At 40.1% G+C, this 21,964-nt stretch overlaps 1 protein-coding gene across 1 annotated transcript in view; it reads left to right on the forward strand.

Annotated features, from left to right (window-relative positions):
* Positions 1-240: 240 nt before the first annotated feature.
* Positions 241-21,964, forward strand: part of LOC127543148 (sodium/hydrogen exchanger 2-like) — a 53,895-nt gene continuing 32,171 nt past the window's right edge. Inside the window, exons 1-3 of the mRNA XM_051969168.1 lie at positions 241-637; positions 3,828-4,291; positions 4,821-5,071. Of these exons, the coding sequence (XP_051825128.1) occupies positions 241-637; positions 3,828-4,291; positions 4,821-5,071 (1,112 nt within the window). The remainder of the gene's footprint in view (positions 638-3,827; positions 4,292-4,820; positions 5,072-21,964) is intronic.

Genomic DNA, 21,964 nt, shown 5'->3' on the forward strand with positions numbered 1-21,964 from the left:
GCCCCAGCCTTCTGGTCCCTGCTCCCTCTCTACCTCCCCCATTCCCTCCTCCTATTTCCTCCTCCCACCCCATCCCTCTGCAGCCCCACGGGTGCAGGCAGCTCACAGAGACTAGGGCGCATCTGGCTTGAGGCTTCTGAGAGCAGAGGCGGAGACTAGAAGCTGTGGCTCAGGACCTGAGCCAGCTGGGAGTTGGAAGGTTGAAGCAGACTAGGCTGAGCTAGGGCAAAATACTCTGCCATGGGCGTGGGGCTGGCTGTGATCTGCACCCTGCTCCTGGCTGCCTCCCAGGTCAGCAATGATGCTGTGCCCTGGGGACCCCCAGGTAGCCCTGACCAAGGTACTGGCAGCTTCTGGGGCCCACTAGGAGGCTCAGCCTCTGGCAGTGGCTGGGGACCCCAGGAGGTCCAGAGCACTGGCAGTGGCCGGGACTCTTCAGCCGAGCCAGATGGCAATAGTGACTGGGGGCTCCCGGAAGGCCCTGACTACGGCAGCGGTCAGGGACCCTCGGGCAGCCCCGCTGACACCAAGGGCTCAGAGCCCATACACCCACTCTTCTTCTCCCTGGATTACCAGCACGTGCAGGTGCCCTTCGAGATCACACTGTGGATCATGCTGGCCTCACTGGCCAAAATTGGTGAGTTGGGAGACCTAGACTTGCTCAGCCCTCCCTGGGCCCTTTTTGTGCACCAGCCTGTCCTCTTGACGCATAGAGAGTAGAAGTGGGGGGCACCCCAGAGTGGTGGTGGGAGCTGTAGTCCTGGGGAGGGGTTTTCCTGGAGGGGACCAGAAGGCTCAGGACTCTTCCAGGTCTGCCCTCACTTTATGCACCTCTGAATGAGCTACCCCCAGCTCCTAGACATTTCTCTGTGTTTGTCTGACGAGTACTGAAAGCAAGATGCTGAGACCTGCTCGGGCATCGGGGAAAACAGTACTCTAGTATTAGAAGTGTATCTGCCTTCACATTTCAATCTTTGGCTTGTAGGGACTCTCCCAAATCCTTGAGGAGTCAAAACTGACATGTATGTCATACTTTAAGGTTTGTAGTCAGCTTTACATACATAGTCTCATTGGAGTCACACAAGAACCCTATGAGACTTAAAGGACCGTTATTATTTCTGTTTTACAGATAGGAAACGCAGGCAGATACAATAGAAAGGACCCTGAACTTCAAATCTAAACCCCCTGCTACTTCCTACTTGGATGATTTTGGATACGTGTCCAGGCCTCAGTTTCCTGAGCTGTAAAGTGAGGGAGGCTGGGCTGCAAATTCTCTTCCAGCTCTAGATCAGATGGATCACGCAGTGAAGTGTGTATCAGAGGTAGCGAAGAAGGGAAGGAGCTGCATTTTATCAGTTGTATGGCCGTTTTTGTGTCAAAACATATCAACAGCCTCATATGAAGTTGGGCTGTGTGTTTGTAACCTTAGGTCTTACATGCAGTGATTACCCAGGAAATGGCTGCAGAATGTGGAGAGGCACTGGGTTGAGATTTTGTTTATTGGAGTCTTCAGGACAATTTCTCTTGGCTGGGAGACAAAGAACAGTCACTTAGAGAAGTGGTTCTAGTCCCCATTTTGTGAAAATGACTTTGCTGTGCCATGCAGGGTCTTTAGTTAAAAAAAAAAGGCCCTTGCAAATACTGCTGCTTCAGTAAATGAGCTTGCCAACGTTATGGGTGAGGGCAATCCCAATCCCTGAACCTTGCTTTCCTCATGTGTATAAACAAACTGGTTTGGGTCATGACCCTTGCCCCAGCTGTCTCACTACCCAGAGCTCGAGGACATGGGGATGCAAAAGCACTCGGCAGTGTTAGTGGGAGAGATTGCACTTCTGAAGCTTAGTGCCTGTAGATAATTGGGCTTTCCCGATACTTATTGTCTATACTGGAAATGCTGATTTCAGTGCCTGGATGAGATTGTAACATCGGGATTACGGATCTAGGAGGAATCTGAAGAAAGTATCCATCCCTGTATTTCTAGATGGGACTGCTCCAATACAGAGCCAGATATAGATCATGTGACTGACACGTCCTTGGAGTGGCCTCAGTAAAACTCTCCGGGGGGAGCAGTGGCTCCCTTCTAGTTACTTTGCAGCTGCATCGCCTAGGGAGGTGCTTCTCAGACGGGGTCTGTTGGACTGCTTCTCGGACCCTCCTTCTTTAATGATGTCCCATGGACCCACTCGATGCTCTACTCAAGGGCATCTGGTGCTTCAGGGAGGATAAAAGTCCGTAAGACTGGAGAGATTAGACTTCTGTATTCAAGCAGACAGTGATAGGACACCATCTAAGCAAGTACATGATTGGATATGTGCCAAGTAAAGCTCTAAATGATGGGGATCTGTGCATGGGGCAGATCAAGAACCATTGCCAGTGGCTCCCATATGAGATGCCCACCTTTCACTGGCTCAGTGGAGGAAAGCCCCCAGAGGAGAGCCCATAACAGAAGAGAGGAATGAGGTGACAGAGACAGGAGACCCACGTTATAATCTGGTTTTGCCATTAACCAGTTGTATAGCCTTGGACAAGTTCCTTCTCCTGACCAAGCCTTAATTCTCTCATATTATAAATGGAAGATAGTGGAAGTGACATGGATTAGATGACATCTGAGGTTCCTTCTAAATCTATTTTAAATAAGAATTGAATGCCAGTCTTAACTCTAACCTCCAGCATGGTACTGTGCCTTTTCAGGTTATTAAGACCCACTGCCACTAAATTTCTTATCATTCTGATGATAAGAAGCACCAGTGGAAATATTGCAAGCTGATAATTACATCATTTAATGTTTCAAAATGTCTCTATCTCTTTATAAAGAATTCAGTGGATACATATGAATAATCCTGCTGATGTTAGTTGGATAGGGTTTATGAGTCAACATTGTCTTCACCAGAGAGGAAAAATCCCTTTGTCTGTGCCCCTGAATCTTAACTACATCATTATGAAATTGGGACATCTGAACTCGAATCCTTTTTTTTTTTTTTTGGTAAATTGTGAGGCTCATTGATGATGCGGGACTATGGAACAATAAAGCCCTTTTCACGGCACTTTACTATGTCCAGAGTTCTACTTTATAGTAGGAGTGACCCTGGGTTCTTCAAGGTTATGCCAACAGGGCCTACCGGGCTACACAGGTCCCATGTCAACCTTTTCATAGCTGGTCTCTGTCTCTAGGACCAGCCGGACTAGTTTTGGATAGCTTGTCTGGAAGCTGGCAGCTTTGGGATGAATTCTGGAACTTTGTCAAGTATGATATTCTGGAGGGGTTGTAATCTGAATCAGTGGAGAGTTTCTATTCTGGTAAAACTACAACTTCTTGATGTATTGAAGTTATTTTTCTTTTGAGCGACTGCATGGTATTGTGTATTGAGGGCTGGCCTTGGAATCGGGAAGACTGGAGTTCAAATTCTACCTATGACATATCCTAGCTGTGACTATGGCCAGTCTCTCAATTTTTCAGGCAACTCTAACATGTTTATAGAGGAGTTACTGTTTGGTAGCAGTGAAGGGAGTTTTTGCTATGGGAATTTACCACATCAGTGAAACCACAAGTCTGGGGGGTGGGGGGGAAGGTAACTAATTCAAATCATATGACAGAACCCTGTGAGGGAAGGTACCATAAATGTTATTGTCTCAACTTTACAGATGGGGAAACTGAGTCTCAGAGATGTTAATTGGCTTGTCCTCAAAGTCACATAGTTGGGAAGTGTCAGAGCTGGGTTTCAAAGATCTGGCTCTCCAAGTCACACTTTGTCTCTCCAAAAAGAAGTTACTCAGAAGAGAGATGCCACACTCTCCTCAACCGTCCCCAACGTTTTTTTCTCTTTCAGGGTTTCACCTTTACAGCAAACTGCCCTCAGTTGTTCCAGAAAGCTGCTTGTTAATTTTTGTGGGGCTCGTCATGGGAGGCATCATTTATGGCTTAAATGATAAATCCCCACCTGTCATGGACAGCGACATATTCTTTCTCTACTTGCTCCCCCCGATCGTCCTTGACGCGGGCTACTTTATGCCCAGCCGGCCCTTTTTTGAGAACATTGGCACCATCCTTCTGTATGCAGTTGTGGGCACTCTGTGGAATGTGCTTGGGATTGGCTTTTCCCTCTATGGTATCTGCCAGGTGGAATACTTCAGCCTGCGTGATGTTTCCTTGCTCCATAACCTCTGGTTTGGGACCCTGATTGCCGCTGTGGATCCCGTGGCTGTGCTGTCTGTGTTTGCAGAGATGCACGTGAATGAGAAGCTTCACATTTTGGTTTTTGGAGAGTCTCTCCTCAATGATGCTGTGATTGTTGTGAGTATTGTTGTTTGCCTGGGGTGTCTCAGCTGATGAGCCAGCTTGGCCTCTACCTTAAAGGGAACTAGAGAATTCCAGAAACTGGATTCAGTCCACTAGTGGCCAAACAATACCCCCACTGTGAGCTGCTGTAGGGGTAGTCTCTCTGCTCGAGTCATGGATAAGTGAACAAAGTAATGGCACAGTAAACACTGAAGGATTTCAGAAGGGAAGAGGCCTGAGAACCAAGGGCAAAGCTCACATTTTTTTGGGAAACCCAAAGTTTGAGAAGTTGTGTATAACTGCTGATATTTATATAGTGCTTTGAGACTCACTGTGAGGACACTGAAGCTCTGAGAAATTACATGACTTGCCCAGGTTCATACAGCAGATGCTTAGGGGAATATTTGAACCTTGCTCTGGATTCCAAGTTTAGCATTCTGTTCACTGTGCCACATTTTCTGATTGGGCTTGGATCCATTGAATGACTTGGGCCATCATTTTGGCCTTTTCTAATGACAGTTTCTTCTAATCCTTTCTCTTCCAGGTGCTCTATAAATTATTTCAGTCTTTCAGTGAAATGCCATCTATCACGACACTGGACATTTTGGCTGGAATGGGAAAGTTCTTTGTGGTTGGCATTGGAGGAATCTTCATCGGTCTCCTGTTTGGAATGGTTGCTGCCTTTACCACTCGCTTTACCAAGGCCACCCGTGTCATCGAACCCCTCTTTGTCTTCTTGTATAGCTACCTTTCCTACCTCAGCGCAGAAATGTTTCACCTGTCTGGGATTGTGGCGTAAGTACCCCAGACACCCTCAATGACTCAGGCAAGCTTCAGATTTTGTGCTTTAATTCTGCCCAGCGAACTCAGGAGGTGCCTCTGATGAAGTACATAAGATGGAAAGCACATTTGCTCTCTCTTCCTAGCCATGGAAACTGGAGCAAGTTTTTTTCTCTTGGAACCTTAGTTTCTTCCCTTGTATAATGGGGATGAAACCAATACTACATACTTCACACAACTGAGATAAGGCCCAAATTTGAGAATGAATACAAAAGTGCTCTGTATCCTTAAAGAGTTCTATAAAAATTTAAAATGAAGTTATTAATTTTAAGCAATCATTTTTTTCCATTTTGCTCCATTGAATTCCAGTCCCTTGGACAACAACAAACTCTCTTAACATAGGCATAGTTCAACAAAACAAACTCCTGTGTTAACTGACCATGTCCAAACAAATTCACGTCTCCTTCATCATCCTGAGTCCATCACCTTTCTAGGAGGCAAATGGCATGCTTTATCTTCAGTCTTCTGGCATTGTGGTTTGTCATTGAGCCAGACTTAAGATTTCCCAAGTTGTTTTTCTTTATAATGTTGTCTTTGTTCTCCTAGTTCACTTCACTCTATGGTAGTTCGTAGATGTCTTCCCAGTTTCTTCTGAAACTTTTCACTTTGTCATTTCTTATGGCATGGAAGTATTCAATAATCTTCAGGTAAAATAATTTGTGTTGCCATTCCTCAATTAATGGACACCCCTTCATTTCCAGTTTTATGCCACTATGAAATGAAGGCCTCTAGAAATATGAAATGATAGTACCTTGTGGATGAAGGAAGTATTCCCTTTTCTTTCCCTCCAGAATTTCCATCGAAGCATTACCAGCTGGAAGGTGACCCTTAACACTGGCTCCTTGGAGAAGTTTGGAGCTGGAGTTGATCATATCTGACCTTCCCTTCAGCTTTCCTCCTAAAAGCCCTGGAAGCTTTGTCCAGGGTTCCCTTATTGGTCTTCCCTATTGTACATCTAGAACATGCAAACTTCTGACCCATATATGGTGGAAGACAAATCATCTCCTAGTATAATGTGTCTTGAGTCTAGAAATACTTATGATAAGGAGTGGCATGAGACATTTCAATAATGTTAATGTGGATTCTTATTCAGACAATCATGTTTTTTACTACATAATTATAGTCTAGGTTTATAATTTAACAATTATAGGGTTTAACAATTGAAGGGTTTAACAAACCTTCAGGACAATCTAGCATAGCAAATGGAGGGTTGGCTTTGGAGTTAAGAAGACCTGATTCAAGGCCCACCTTTGACATATAGCAGCTGTGTGACCCTGGGCAAGTCACTTAATCTCAAATTTGTCCATGTAACTCTCTGTGACTATAAGTTGTAGAAGAATTACTGATCAGCATTGATGGAACGAATTTCAATCCTGAGAATTCCCCATGCCAATGAAATCTCAGGTCTGGACTCCAAATGAACACATAAAAGTGAATAACATCTAAAAAATGAAGTTACTATACATTAAAAAATACATTGTGCTTTTGAGAGACATCATGATAAATTTGATGGGGAGCCAGGCTTGGAGTCAGGAAGATCCGAAGTCAAGTCTTGTCTCTGGCACATAATGGCTTGTGTAACTGTGGACATGGCAGTTCTTCCTGGTGATTCTCTGAATGGGAAGTTGCACATACGTCTTGGTGATTTGTATTGGTGGAGAGAACTTCCCCTCTATAGCTGGCTGGCATTCAACAGTAAATATCTACTATTTAGTAGCTGCTAAATATTTACATGATAGACTAAAGGAAATGGCTGTCTTACTCTGTTGGCATTTGGATTTTAAGTTAGCCTCCCATTCTTGTGTGCTACTAAAATGAGAACATGCTCCTTACTCAATGTACTCAAGTCACAGCTACCAAAAGCTTAAAAAGACAAAGCAGGAATTACTGTTGAGTTTCAGAAACTAATGCCATTTGACTTCCTAGGTGATTCAAAGCTCTAAAGGGATTTAACTTGAAATAATAAATGCCACTATGCAATGGTTGGAATTAGTTTGCTTGAACTGCATGTTGGCTTGGCTAAGCTCAAGGATTCCATTCTGAGCCCCGAAAATTGTCTTCTGCCTTGGCAAGGGAATGAATTCCATGATTAAATCGCCCCTGATGTTACCAGTCAATATTAGCTATCATCAGAAAGATAGAGAGAGCCAATCCAATCTCACGTTGGTCTCCTCTGACATTTTATATTGAGCTGATCTAGTTCAGGGGATTTTTAAAGATTTCCCACAGAGTATCTCTTTGGAAGCCTGGTTCTTTGGAAGTCTGTGTCCAGTTCTCTTTATAGCCAAAGATTGCACCATTTTTTCCCTTCAATTTTTCTCAAATTTCCCCAACAATTTGGGTTCCTTTCTGACTTAAGGCAAACACTTTGGACTTGTTTTTGTAAGAAAAGGTCATTGGATTTGGCCAGTAGCAGGCTGTGGATGTGCTGGGAGAGAACCGTTCTAATGCAGGGTCAAGGAAGCAGGCAGGTTTCTGGGCTTCATCAGCCAGGTATGGAGCAGGACACGGGAGTCAGTATGATTAGGAAGATAAGAGCAAAGAAGACAGTGTTCCAAGGGAATTCTAGGCAAAGGTGTTTTTTTTTTTTTTTTTTTTTTAGGTTAGGGAAGAACAGAACATGGAGAAAGGGGCTCGAATGAAAGGAGAGCTGGAAGATGCAGTAGAAAGAAGTGGAGATCAGCAGAAAGGATCCCTCTGGAAAGGACGTCGTCACTTTGAAGCGAAAGTGTAGGAGGATGGATGGAGTGAAGAGATCAAGAAATTTTGAGGTTGACGGAAGAGAAATAGCTGGAGATCATCTCAGATGACCTCTTTCCTTATGATAAAAGAGAAGGTGAATTAGTTTGCAGAGAGTAAAGGGACAGGGTTGGGCTTTGGGGCTTGAAGAGAGAATAAACAGTTTAGAACACTTTCTGTGGTGAATGGGGGAATCAGGTAGACATGATCAAAAGCTTTCTGAGCAACTCTGAGAGTCGTGCTAATGTTAGCTAGAATGTTTTTGTGATGTGGCCGATCAGCTGGGTGTCACATTGATCCTCTAGACTAGGAAACTTTGGAGGAAGCAAGAGTGAGCACAGGAACAGAGAAGGCTACTGGCAGGTTTTACCTTAGGTTGGAGATGGTCTGTAGGATGGACACAATGGAAAGTCAAGGAGACAAGGGATTCTGAGCTGTTGGCAAGTTGTTGAACAGATCGAATGTGAGGTTTAGGTTGGGTCAGGGTGGGTGAACAGGTAAAGCCAGAAGGGGCTCGGTAGACTGAGGAAGGACAGATAAGTTAGCGAGCTAGGGCTCCAGAGGGATGGATCATACAATTTGAGAACTGGAAAAGATTAAAGTGATCATTTGGTCTGCTAAGTTGCTGGAGGACTCTTTGCACTAACATTTGCAAAGTTGGTCATCTAGCCCTTATGTAGAGCTCTCCAGGGATGGGGGAAGCCTATCTCCCCACAGAGCCTCCCCACCCCCTACCGCAGCAGCCCCTTCCTTTTGGGACAATTTCCCTCATAAGGGAATTTTCTCTGATATAAGGCTGAAATCTGCCTCTCAATACATCAAACCTAGGCCTTCTACCCCAGGGCTGCCCCTCAAAAGAACCAGCTTCTGCAAGAATGACTTTGGCCAGCCTTCCTCTTCTAGGGACAACTGCACTGGGATCATTGGACCTTGGACCCTGAACCCCCCCATGTTGCATCCAGTCTTAATGAGAGTTGCCTTTAGCATTGTAGTGCAGGCTCTGGAAAGCAGCCTATGTTGGTGTGGTTTCTGAAGTCAAGAGGCTGCGTGATCTTGGGGAAGTCACTTCAGAATGCCAGCTCGGATCTCGGCAATGCTTGAGATTTGCAAAACCCCTCCCGGTGTTCAGCTTCCTCATCTGTGAAATGGGCTGTGGATGACAACTTCCAAGGTCCTTGCCAATGCCACCATTCCATATTTTTCTGTTTCCTGGCACTCTGATACCTTCCATTTCATGTTGTCTTCCTCTGGTATTTGTTGTTCCACATAACGACTCCAGAGTCCTCAGGCAGCATGAGAGCTTTAAGACATCTATCTTATTGAGGTATCTGTGGCCTTGAGATGTTAAGGGACTTATGTAGGGTCACCTAGTCAGATCTTACTGGATAATTTCACAGGTTGCTGCTGCCAAACAAAATTTGTCCTGTCATGTCCAAGCTTCTGGTGCTGAGGGTGTCTTCCCTGAGCTAAGTTAATGCTTGGATGCCAGGCCTCCCCTCACACCTCTGTTTTCTGAGAGTGTCTTTTAGGTATCCAATGGGCCTCACTACTATGAGTTAAAAGCTTCAAACGTTTTTGGCCTATTTTTATGGCATCTTACTCTCTTTTTTTTAGTATCTAGAGTGAGATTTCAATATAGAAATTTATGAACTTTTAAAAACAAAAATCGTACTTTCCTATCTTAGCAGATTATCTTTTTAAAAATTTTTTAAATTTATTTTTTTTATAATAACTTTTTATTGACAGAATCCATGCCAGGGTAATTTTTTACAACATTATCCCTTGCACTCACTTCTGTTCCGATTTTTCCCCTCCCTCCCTCCACCCCCTCCCCCAGATGGCAAGCAGTCCTATACATGTTAAATATGTCATAGTATATCCTAGATACAATAAATGTGTGCAGAACCGAACAGTTTTCTTGTTGCACAGGGAGAATTGGATTCAGAAGGTAGAAATAACCCGGGAAGAAAAACAAAAATGCAAACCGTTTGTATTCATTTCCCAGTGTTCTTTCTTTGGGTGTAGCTGCTTCTGTCCATCATTGATCAATTGAAACTGAATTAGGTCTCTTTGCTGAAGAAATCCACTTCCATCAGAATATATCCTCATACAGTATCATTGTTGAGGTGTATAATGATCTCCTGGTTCTGTTCATTTCACTCAGCATCAGTTCATGTAGGTCTCTCCAAGCCTCTTTGTATTCATCCTGCTGGTCATTTCTTACAGAACAATAATATTCCATAACATTCATATACCACAATTTACCCAGCCATTCTCCAACTGATGGGCATCCATTCAATTTCCAGTTTCTAGCCACTACAAACAGGGCTGCCACAAACATTTTGGCACATGGGGAAAGGTCCCTTTCCCATCTTTAGTATCTCTTTGGGGTATAAGCCTAGTAGTAGCACCTTAGCAGATTATCTAGTTAGATAAAAGGGACTTTAGAACTCATCTAATCTAGTCTCCAGTTTTCCAGGTGAGGAGGCTAGAGACTTTGTCAAGGTAGTCAATCACTCAGATAGTAAAAGCACAGAGCTGGGACTTGACCTCAAGCTTTTGGCCATAACAGTAGCATTCTTTCCCTTGCATTCATTCTTTTTGAGCTCAGCAGGTACAAATTTATCTTCCCTGAGTTTGCAACCAGATGGCCCAATCCTTCTCAGAATCGTTTTAATGTATTGGCCCAATTTTTGCATTCCCCCTATTAGTGTAGGTTTGAGAGTGGCATCTGTTAATTAACTCTGCTTAGGTCTGATAGTTCCTGATCTGACTTTTGAGGCTCTTAGAAAATAGCAGCCATTGTAATTAAATGTCAGGCTAATGCCACTTGGCAGAGGAGGCAGGAGAACAACTTGTTTTGCCTTGTGTCATTCTCAGTACAGAGAACAAAAGTTGCTGCTAGCTTGTTTTCCAGGTAGAAGCGGATGCTATCGAATGTTGCTTAGACCACCATCCTTTGGCAGTAATTATTGAATGCCACCAGACCATTAGAAAACTGACACCACAGGCAAGATACTGACCTGGGTTGGTGAAAGGCATTTTCATAGCAGGAATTCTCCTATACTGATGAAATCACAGACCTGGACCCAGAAAATGTAATTGATAATTCAACATAATGTTGAAAATTCTTGAGGTCATGTCACTTGGCTGGCTGCTGAGTAGCAAACTTATTGGCATAATGCTGTAATGGATTGCCCTTTATAACAGTTTTATTACAGACCGATGAGGATATAAATTGAACTTGCCCCTGAATCCAGTAGCAAAAGATGGGCTCATCATATCAGTGGGGGAAATCCATGTATTGCAAGGGGGATTGGAGCTTTTTCTAGTCTGTATCCATTGGTCCCTTCCTCATTTGCCCAGTCCGGCCATGTCCTCTGTTGATCTCACATGGCTGCTATCCCACTGGCTCTGTGGCTGCTGCTAGATATCATTTCAGTGAGAGGATGTGGGAAGTCTTTCTGCTTCTTACTTTCTTTGTAAGAGAAAGATCGAGCTGGCCCCTCTTTCTTGTGACTTAAAGCTCAAAGGCCTTTGGCAATAGCCTTTTTTTTTTTAAATAGCTTTTTATTTACAAGTTATATGCATGGGTAATTTTACAGCATTGACAATTACCAAACCTTTTGTTCCAATTTTTCCCCTCCTTCCCCCCACCCTCTCCCTTAGATGGCAGGATGACCAGTAGATGTTAAATATATTAAAGTATAAATTAAATACAAAATAAGTATACATGACCTAACTGTTATTTTGCTGTACAAAAAGAATCAGACTCTGAAATATTGTACAATTAGCCTGTGAAGGAAATCAAAAATGCAGGCGGACAAAAATAGAGGGATTGGGAATTCAATGTAATGGTTCTTAGTCATCTCCCAGAGTTCTTTCACTGGGTGTAACTGGTTCAGTTCATTACTGCTCCATTGGAACTGATTTGGTTCATCTCATGCAATAGCCTTTTAAGAAAGATAAATCCTTCTACAGCTAGCTATTGGACAAGGGAAAGTAACTCTCAGAGGTTTTCAGTCCCATAGGGAGAGCCTTGATGGTAAAATTATTTACTTTCCAAAAGGAGACTCTTTCCAGGGGCCAGGCTTTTCAGGATACAGAACAGCCACTTCTAGCTAATGCCAGAAAGCATGAATTTTTTTTATCCCTTGACTTAATGTTCTTCAAGGGCAGGAGGGGATGGGGTCTGTCAGAAACTTTATCTTGACATTAAAAGTTTCTTAATTTTTCTGATTAATTTCCTTATGGGAATGCTATGTTACAAAAGCCATTCTTGAGGGGACCCAAGATGTTTTGTGTCTATTATCCATGCATAAAAACCAAGGTCAGAGGACGAGTTCATCTCTTTCTCAAGATTAGTCACATAACTGTCTTTGGCATGTACATATGGCCAATTTTTAGCTGCTCTGCAGGAGGAAAGGAGTAGAGTTTCAGAGAGAAAGGGATAGTGTGTACTGATTAATGCTGCAGAAAGATCAAGGAAGGTGAGAACTGAGATTAAAAAAAAACCTTTGGATATGGCAAGTAGGAAAGAGTTGAATTTTCTGAGTCATGGTTTTTTTCCTTACCATAAAGCTTGTTTAAAAATTGGGATTTGGGGGGCAGGGCATTGTCTGAAATTTTAATTGTGTGACCTCTGTGGTGTACTAAAGCATCTCTCCTTGTGGTATGAATCTTTTGAGTGATTTGCCAAATATGCCGATTGGGCCCTGGGCCTAGAATTTGGTGATTTCTGATTTCAATTCTAAGTTCTACAATGAGCTGGTGAAGAGCCAGCTCATCATCTTAGGATGAACATCACAGCAATTTTCCTGAATTGTGGAGACAGTGCTGCAAATTTGCAGTCAGAAAGAACAGGACTGAAGTCCCATCTGGTCACTTCCTAGCTTTGTGACCTTGGGCAAGTCATCTCAGCTCTCTTCCCCTTAGTTTCCTGATGTGTAAAATGAGATTCAGTGGCCTTGAAACTCCCTTATAACTCTAAATCTTTGCTCTGTTAATCCTGTAACCCAAGAGGGTGGTGCCCATTGCGTGTCCATTTTAAAGGGGTCTGTTTTCCATCCCATACTCTTATGCTTTCAGCTGGCAGTGTTTCCTTGCCTATCTTTAGCTTTGAGATAGGAGGTGTTTGTTGAGCTTAAAATCTAATTAGACTTCTGAAATTCTAAATTTATCAGAAATGAGCACTCTAGACCTTTCTCATTATGTTGTTTTTCTTGTGCCGGGCACAATATCTGGTATTGTAGGGCTTAGTGAATGTCTGTGCAGTTGAATAGGACTGAAAGAAAAGGGTCAAAGGCATTACTTATGTCAATAGAGCAGGATAGCATTTTTTCAGTTATCACTGAAAAAATTATTTCTTTTCCATATGTCAGACCACTGGGTCTTTGAAGGCAGCTGTCTGTCTTAGTCCCAATATGTAAGTATAGTAGAAAGGAGGGATGGCCAGACAGGCTCCCAGAAAGTGCTGGGCTGGGGGAGAGGCTACTGTAGTCATTTCTGCCCTGCTGACTTGGTCTTTAGCCAAAGTTCCTGTAGCTTAAACTGGCCCCAAACTTAAAAATACTGATATTGACAAAGAAAACACAAATTGGCTGTTCGGGTCCTTATTTAGCATGTTCTGTACCCTGGAGGGGAGCTTGGTGGAAATTTGTGGAATGAATGAATGAGAGGAGGGCATCATGGTCTTATTGATACAAATATTTCTTTGGTGGAATTCAAGATGACTGATGAACCAAAATCAGGGTGAGGTCACTGCTTTCCAGACTTGTGCTTTTTTTGTTGTTGTTGTGGGGGGCTTGGTGGAGCTACTCATTGGATTACTTGGTCCCTAACGCCTTTTCTACTCACAGCCCTGCTTAAAAAATGGGTCTGTGGTCTGAAAAAAAAGAAGGACTTGGTGATCTCTAAACTCCTTCTGGCTTTGAAATGTCCTGACTTTGATGGCATTCTGTGTGCAGTATTAGAAAGGAAAGGTGGAGTGAGTTTGCCATGGTTCACTAATGAGTCACTTACAAACTTGACCTTCTAAGTTAGCCTCTAATAATTAATACACTCCTATCCTCATACCATAATCAGTACTTGAACCTTTAAGGAAAATCCAAGGTCTGGTCTTAAATACCATTAGCCACCTTATTGACCTTATCAGGAGTTACACACAGAAGAAATTGAAAAAATAATGCAAGCAGGACATTTCTCTCATAGAAGAAAAGAGAAGAACTCAGACATCAGGGATGCTTTGCGTGTTCTTCTCCGTCAGCATCCCAGTGCATTGGAAAGCCCTTCAACCCTTCACTGGTACCAAATGAGGCCCATTCACTTCTCATCCTCGTGGACTCTTCTCTGTGCTCCTGTATAACTGCTCTATGAAAGAATGCAGCTGACAGCTTGGATTGTTAAATGTTTTTTATTTATACATTTATAAATGTTAAGCACTGAGCCATACGTGTGTTAACCCTGCCTCGGATCCCATGACTAGCCCACCTCCTTTTGTAAACCTTCATTTCTTCTTCCCTCATGTTTCTTCTGCCACTTTTTGAGTTGAGTTTATCACAGGATATAAGCTGCAGCATCCTGGTCCTCACCATGCTTCTCTCCATTGTCCTTTGGCTGGATTTTTAATTTTCACTTTCTATTTTATTATTCTTAGTTGATATTGTTAGCATGGGAGATGATAAAGACCTGTATCTATTCTGGTAGTGGAGTAGGGATCAAAGCGACCTGGGAAATAGTCTCTCTCTTAAAGAGACTCTTTACAGTTCAGGGTCATGGTGCCAAACTCTGTCCCCTTATAGATTAGGAATCCCAAACTAGGAGAAATGAAGGAGTTGCTCAGTGTTGCAAAGGAGGTTAGAGCCAGAATTCAAATTTAGGTTCTTGGACTCCAGATCAAGCATTCTGCTAGGAAGAAAGGGAATCTTGAGAGCTAATCTGTTAGGTTAACCACATATGTCCTTTTTGGTTAAAGAACCAGTTATTCAAGAGGAATCAAAGGGCAAAAGTTTAAACGAACACTTTGCATTTTGAAATTGACCTTGGATGTGGGGTACCAAGAGATGAAAGGGTGTAGCAGGAAGAAATGTCTGGTTTTCCATTGAAATGGGGACACATTACAGGTTCATGAACATTCATTAATCATTTAATTTCTTTGTTATTACTTTCATCCATTCCTTTCCTTCCCTCATTTTGATATGTCCTTAGGGGCCAAAGAAAGGCATTGTAAGATGTAAGTGCTTTTATTTGGCTACGGGGACACAAATAGATGTTGCTTAATTACAAATATCAAAATTCTAATATTTGACCATGTTATTTTGGAGCATTTGACTGTTAGAATTCTGAATTCTTTTTGAACACTATGCTTCCCTTAAAAAAATTTATTGTGTTTTTTTAAAAAATCACCATAACTTCCCAATTATTTCTCCCTTGTTGTGTATGAAGGAACAGTTAAGAAAAAAATTGCCCTATTAACCATGAGTGACAGTGCATGCCTCATTCTTCACTTTTAATCCATTATTTCTTTACTAAGAGGACAGAAGTAGGTTTCATTCTCTGGAGTGAGTCAGGAATGTTTGTTATATTGAACTGAGTTCTGATATCTTTTTTAATAGTACTTTTTACTAATTCCATGTAAAAACACATTTTAGCATTAATTGAAAATTTTCAAGTTCCAAATTTTTCCTACTTTCCCCAATTCCCCTATAGGGATATAGGTCAGTGGTCCTCAAAGTGTAGTCCAAAGAATTGTTGGGGTCTCTGAAACCCTTTCAGAGGGTCTAAAATTCAAAATTATTTTTTATTTCTAATATAATAAATAGCTATAAATATAACCCATGTGAACAAAAACTCTTTGAACAGATCCTCGATAGTTTTTTTTTTTTTTACCAACATGAAGATACTGAGAACAAAAGTTTGAGAACCACTGCTATAGGTTATATATGTGCAATCCCATAAAACGTATTTCTGTGTTAATTCTGTTGTGAAAGAAGAAACCAACCAGAAGAAAAAAAATACCACGAAAAAAATTAAAGTGAAAATATAGACTTTGATCTGCATTCAGACCCATCAATTCTTTCTCTAGATGTGAATAGCATTTTCCCCCATGAGACCTTTGGAATTGTCTAGATCATTGTATTGCTGAGAATAGCTAAGTCATTCACAATTGATCATCATATAATATTGCTATTACTGTGTACTTTGTTATCCTGCTTCTTCTCATGTCACTTTGTACCATTCTATGTAAAGTTCAGGTTTTTCTGAAATTATCCTACTTCTCATTTCTTATAATAGCACAATGATATTCCATTACAATCATACACCACAACTTGTTCAGCTCTTTCCCAATTGATGGATATCCCTAATTTCCTTTTTTTGGGGCCACCATAGAAAGAGCTTCTGTAATTGTTTTTGTACAAGTAGATCCTTTCCCTTCTTTTGATATCTTTTGAATACACATCTAGTAGTGTTATTGTTGGATTAAAGGGTATTTACAGTTTTATAGCCCTTTGGGCTTAGCTCCAGATTGCTCTCCAGAATAGTTAGATCAGTTCACAACTCCAGCAACATTAGTTGGTGTTCCATTTTGGTGCATTAGAGTCCCAGTTTTCACACATCCCCTGCAGCATATCTCATTTTCCTTTTCTATCACATTATCCAATCTGATACCAATATGAAGTGGTATCTCAGAGTTGTTTTTAATTTGCATTTCTCTAATCAGTAGTGATTTAGAGCATTTTAAAATTTGACTACAGATAACTTTGATTTCTTTTTTAATATAACTTTTTATTTTTAAAATGCATGCAAAGATAATTTTCAACATCCACCCTTGCAAAACCTTGTGTTCCAAATTTTCTCCCCCTGTTCCCTCATCCCCTCCCCTAGACAGCAAATAATCCATTGTATGTTGAACATATGCATTTTTTTCTCTTCGTATTTTCACGGTTATCACACTACACAAGTAAAATCAGATCAAAAAGGAAAAAAATGAGAAAGAAAAAAAGCAAAGTACCACAAAAATGGTAAAAATACTATGTTGTGATCTGTATTGAGTCCCCACACTCCTCTTTCTGGATGCAGATGTCTCTCTTCTTCACAAGTATATTGGAATTAACCTGAATCACCTCATTGGATAACTTTGATTTCTTCATCTGAAAACTATCTGTTCATATTCTTTGATCATATATCAATTGGCAAATGATTTGTGTTCTTATAAATTTACTCAGTTATCTATTTTTTTGAGAAATGAGGCTTTTATCAGAAGTACTTTCTGTTAAAAATTTTACCCAGATTTCTGCTTTCCTTCTAATCTTGGTTGCATTGGGTTTGTTTGTGTTAATCCTTTCTAATTTATTATAATCAAAATTATCTATTTTATATCTCATAATGCTCTCTATCTCTTGCTTGATCATAAATACTTCCTTTTTCCATAGATCTGATGGGTAAGCTATTCCTTGCTCTCTTAATTTGTTCATTGTATCACACTTTATGTCTAAATCATGTACCCATTTTGACCTTATCTTGGTATGTGGTGTAAGATGTTGGTATATACTAGTTTCTGCTGTAATTTTTTTCAGTTTTCCTAACAGTTTTTGTCAAATAAAGCTTATCCTAAAAGCTTGGGTTTTTGGATTTATCAAACACTAGATTCCGATGGTCATTTACTACTGTGCACTGTATATTCTTCTATTCTTTAGCCAATATCAGTGTTTTGTTGATTTACTATTGTATAATACAGTTTGAGATCTGATGCATTTGAGCCACATTTCTTCACATTTTTTAGTCAGTTCCCTTGATATTCTTGATAGTTTGTTCTTTTAAATGAGTTTTGTTATTTTTTCTAATTCTAAAATACTTCTTTGCTAATTTAATTGGTATGGCATTGAATAAGTAAATTAATTTTGGTAGAATTGTCATTTTCATTATATTGGCTTGACCTATCCTTGAATGATTGGTTTTTCCAGTTGTTTAGATCTGACTTTATTTGTATGAAAAGTGTTGTGTAGTTGTGTTCATACAGTTCCTGGATTTGTCAAGGTAGATGGATCTTCAGGTATTTTATATTGTCTGCAATTATTTTAAATAGAATTTCTCTTTCTGTCTCTTCCTCCTGGGTATTGTTAGTAGTTATATATATATATATATATATATATATATATATATATGTATATATATATATATATATATATATGTATATGTATATGGGTACACATATATATATATGATTTCTGTTGGTTTATTTTGTATCCTGCAACTTAGCTAAAGTTGTTAATTATTTCAACTAGTTTTAAGTTGATTATCTAGGATTCTCCAAGTATTTCATTATTATCATCTGCAAAGAATCATAGTTTTGTTTTCTCATTGCCTACTCTAAGTCCTTTGATTTCTTTTTCTTCTCTTATTGCTATAGCTAACATTTCTAGTACACTATTGAATAATAATGGTGACAGTGGGTATCCTTATTGGAAAGGCTTCTAGCTTATCCCCAATTACAGATTATCTTTGCTGATGGTTTTAGGTATTATCTATATTATTTATCATTTTAAGGAAAGTTACATTGATTCCCATGTCATCTAGTGTTTTTTGTTCTAATAGAAATGCATGTTGCATTTTGTCAAAATCTTTTTTTTTGTATCTCTTGAAATGATCTTATCAAAATACTGTGATTTCTGTTAGTTTTCTTATTGATATGGTCTCTTATGCTGATAGTTTCCCAGATATTGAACCACTCCTCTTTTACTTGCATAAATCCCACCTAGTCATAGTGCTTGATCCTTGTGATATATTGCTGTAATCTCCTTGCTAGAATTTTATTTAAAATTTTTGTATCACTATTCATTAAAGAAATTGGTCTATAGTATTCTTTCTGTTTTTGCTCTTCCTGCTTTAGGTATCTCCTCCATATTTGTGTCATAAAAGGAATTTGATAGAAATTCTTTGCCTGTTTTCCCAAATAGTTTAGTGAGTAATGGAATTAATTGTCTTTTAAATGTTTGGTAGAATTCACTTGTGAATCTATCTGACCCTGGAGTTTTTTTTCCTCAGGGAGTTCATTAATGATTTCTTCAATTTTTTTTCCAAGATAGGGTTATTTAAATATTCTAGGTCTTCTTCCATTAATCTCAACAATTTTTATTTTTGTAAATATTTATCCATTTTGCTTAGATTGTTGGATTTATTGGCTTATAATTGGTCAAAATAACTCCTAATAATTGCTTTCATTACCTTTTAATTGGTGGTGAATTCACTCTTTTCATTTTTGAGAGTGGCGATTTGATTTTTTTTCTTTTTTAAAAATCAAATTGACCAATGATTATTTTATTAGTTTTTTTCATAAACTATCACTTAGTTATATTTATTAGTTCAATGGTTTTCTACTTTCAATTTTATTAATCTGTCCTTTGATTTTCAGAACTCTCAATTTGGTATTTAATTGGGAATTTAAAATTTGTTCTTTTTCTATTTTTTTTCAGTTGCATGGCCAATTGATTGATCTTTTCTTACTCTATTTTATTGATGTAAGCATTTAGAGATATAAAATTTCCCATAAATACTGTTTTGACTAGATCCCATAAATTTTGGTATGTTGTCTCATTGTTATCATTATCTTTAGTGAAGATTTCTTCTACAATTTGTTCTTTTTTTTTTAAATAACTTTTTATTGATAGAACTCAAGCCAGGGTAATTTTTTACAGCATTATCCCTTGCATTCACTTCTGTTCCGATTTTTCCCCTCCCTCCCTCCACCCCCTCCCCCAGATGGCAAGCAGTCCTTTACATGTTGAACAGGTTACAGTATATCCTGGATACAATATATGTGTGCAGAACCGAACAGTTCTCTTGTTGCACAGGGAGAATTGAATTCAGAAGGTATAAATAATCCGGGAAGAAAAACAAAAATGCAAGCAGTTTATATTCATCTCCCAGTGTTCTTTCTTTTTGTGTAGCTGCTTCTGCCCATCTTTGATCAATTGAAACTGAATTAGCTCTCTTTATCGAAGAGATCCACTTCCATCAGAATACATCCTCAAACAGTATCATTGTTGAGGTATATAATGATCTCCTGGTTCTGCTCATTTCACTTAGTATTAGTTCGTCTAAGTCTCGCCAGTCCTCTCTGTATTCATCCCGCTGGTCATTCCTTACAGAACAATAATATTCCATAACATTCATATACCACAATTTACCCAGCCATTCTCCAATTGATGGGCATCCATTCATTTTCCAGCTTCTAGCCACTACAAATAGGGCGGCCACAAACATTTTGGCACATACAGGTCCCTTTCCCTTCTTTAGTATCTCTTTGGGGTATAAGCCCAGTAGAAACACTGCTGGATCAAAGGGTATGCACAGTTTGATAACTACAATTTGTTCTTTAACCCACTCATTCTTTGGTATTAGATTATTTGGTTGGGAATTTATTTTTAATCTGTTTCCATGGCCCTTAATTGAATGTGATACCACTTGCACTGGACTGTATTCCTCCTCTCTAACTCCTGTGGAGAAAACTTTCCTATTGACCTAACTTATTTTGGATCAGGAAATTGTTTCACTTTGTCCATTTGTTGTTTCTGCTGCTCAGAATTCATTTTGAGGGGTTATTTTAAAGTTGTGTGGAGGGGAATTTGGCAGAAGTCAGGGGAGTCCCCGCCTTTACTCTGCCATCTTGGCTCTTCCTCCCCTTCTCTATTGACCAAAAATGTTCCTCTCTGTCCTTGAACTGTGACACAGAAGTGGGTATAAGCAATGGAGTTGCCAAACAGCATCTTGTCCTGTATTCAATGTTAGCACAGGGTACCTTGTAATTGCTTTCTGATTAGTTGCCAAGTTCCCTTCCAATCTCTGACTTGAGAGTTCCCAAAGCTGTTGCTGCTTCTGTCAACTTCACTTAATCCCACCACTGGGACTGGGATCACAATAATATTTCATTGTATTTATACATATATATATATATATATATCGCATTTTATTCAGCTATTCCCTAATTGATAGACACCAGTTTATTTCTAATTCTTTGCTACCACAGATAATGCCTCCTTAAACATTTGGTATTATGGGACCTTTTCCTCTGTTGTTCTTGGGCAGTGATGCACAGTGATGAGCTGGGTCAGAGAGTACAGAGAGTTTCAATACTCTTCTAGCCAAGCATTGTATGTTCCCTCACACATCAGGAAAAAAATCACTCATATTTTTCTGTTGCTTAGATTTGTCCTTCGGGCTTGATTTGTACAAGGCTGGAGACCTATGTGGTTTTGCCACTTTCCAGAATTTGGTAGGAATTCAAAGAACCATACTAGAGTCCAGACTTTTTTTGGAGCCTCAGAGAGTTGATGTGGCTTGTCTTTTCATTGCATGAACTTGTGAGGGCCATTTCTTTCATTATAGTGCCCATGGTAAGGTTATAAGTGGCTTCGTTGTTATTTGTTCTACCAGGACAAGTTCCTCAATTTTGTTTTTAATTTGATTAAATTGTTCATGAGTCACCTAAGAACTGCAGCATGCAGTTTGTCAGAGGGTCAGCTCCTTTAGATGCTAGCATTTCATAGGATCTAGGCCCACAGGGGATTTTGGGAATTCATCTTGGCCAATTTTCTCATAGAAAGATGAATTGTGTAATAAAATAGCGGCCATTTATATGATTCCTTGGGGGTAGTTAGGTGGCATGGTAGATAGAGTACCGGGCCTAGAGTCAGGGAGACCTGAATTTAAATATAGTCTCAGACATATACTGTGTGACCTTGGGTGACTCAATTCACTCTGGTTGTCTCAGCTTCCTCATCTGTAAAATGAGCTGGAGAAGGAAATGGCAAACAACTCCATGATCTTTGCCAAGAGAACTCCAAATAGGGTTATGAAAAATCAGATGTGATTGAGATGACTGAATGATAACATGGTTCTTTAAGGTTGATAAAGCATTTTATATGTATAATGGGTACTCTCTAATCTACCCTTCCAGAGCCAGTCTGCTACATTTTCCCCTCAGGTTTCTAGGGGGTGACTCTAAGGAGTTAGGGATATCTCTTTTCTAATGCCATTGGCTCGAGCCCCTCTCTCCCTCCCCAGTTGTGTTAGATTTATTTTGTAATTTTTTTCCTTAAAACAATCTGGTGA

The sequence above is a fragment of the Antechinus flavipes genome, chromosome X (assembly GCF_016432865.1).
Source record: "Antechinus flavipes isolate AdamAnt ecotype Samford, QLD, Australia chromosome X, AdamAnt_v2, whole genome shotgun sequence".
Classification (NCBI taxonomy): domain Eukaryota; kingdom Metazoa; phylum Chordata; class Mammalia; order Dasyuromorphia; family Dasyuridae; genus Antechinus; species Antechinus flavipes.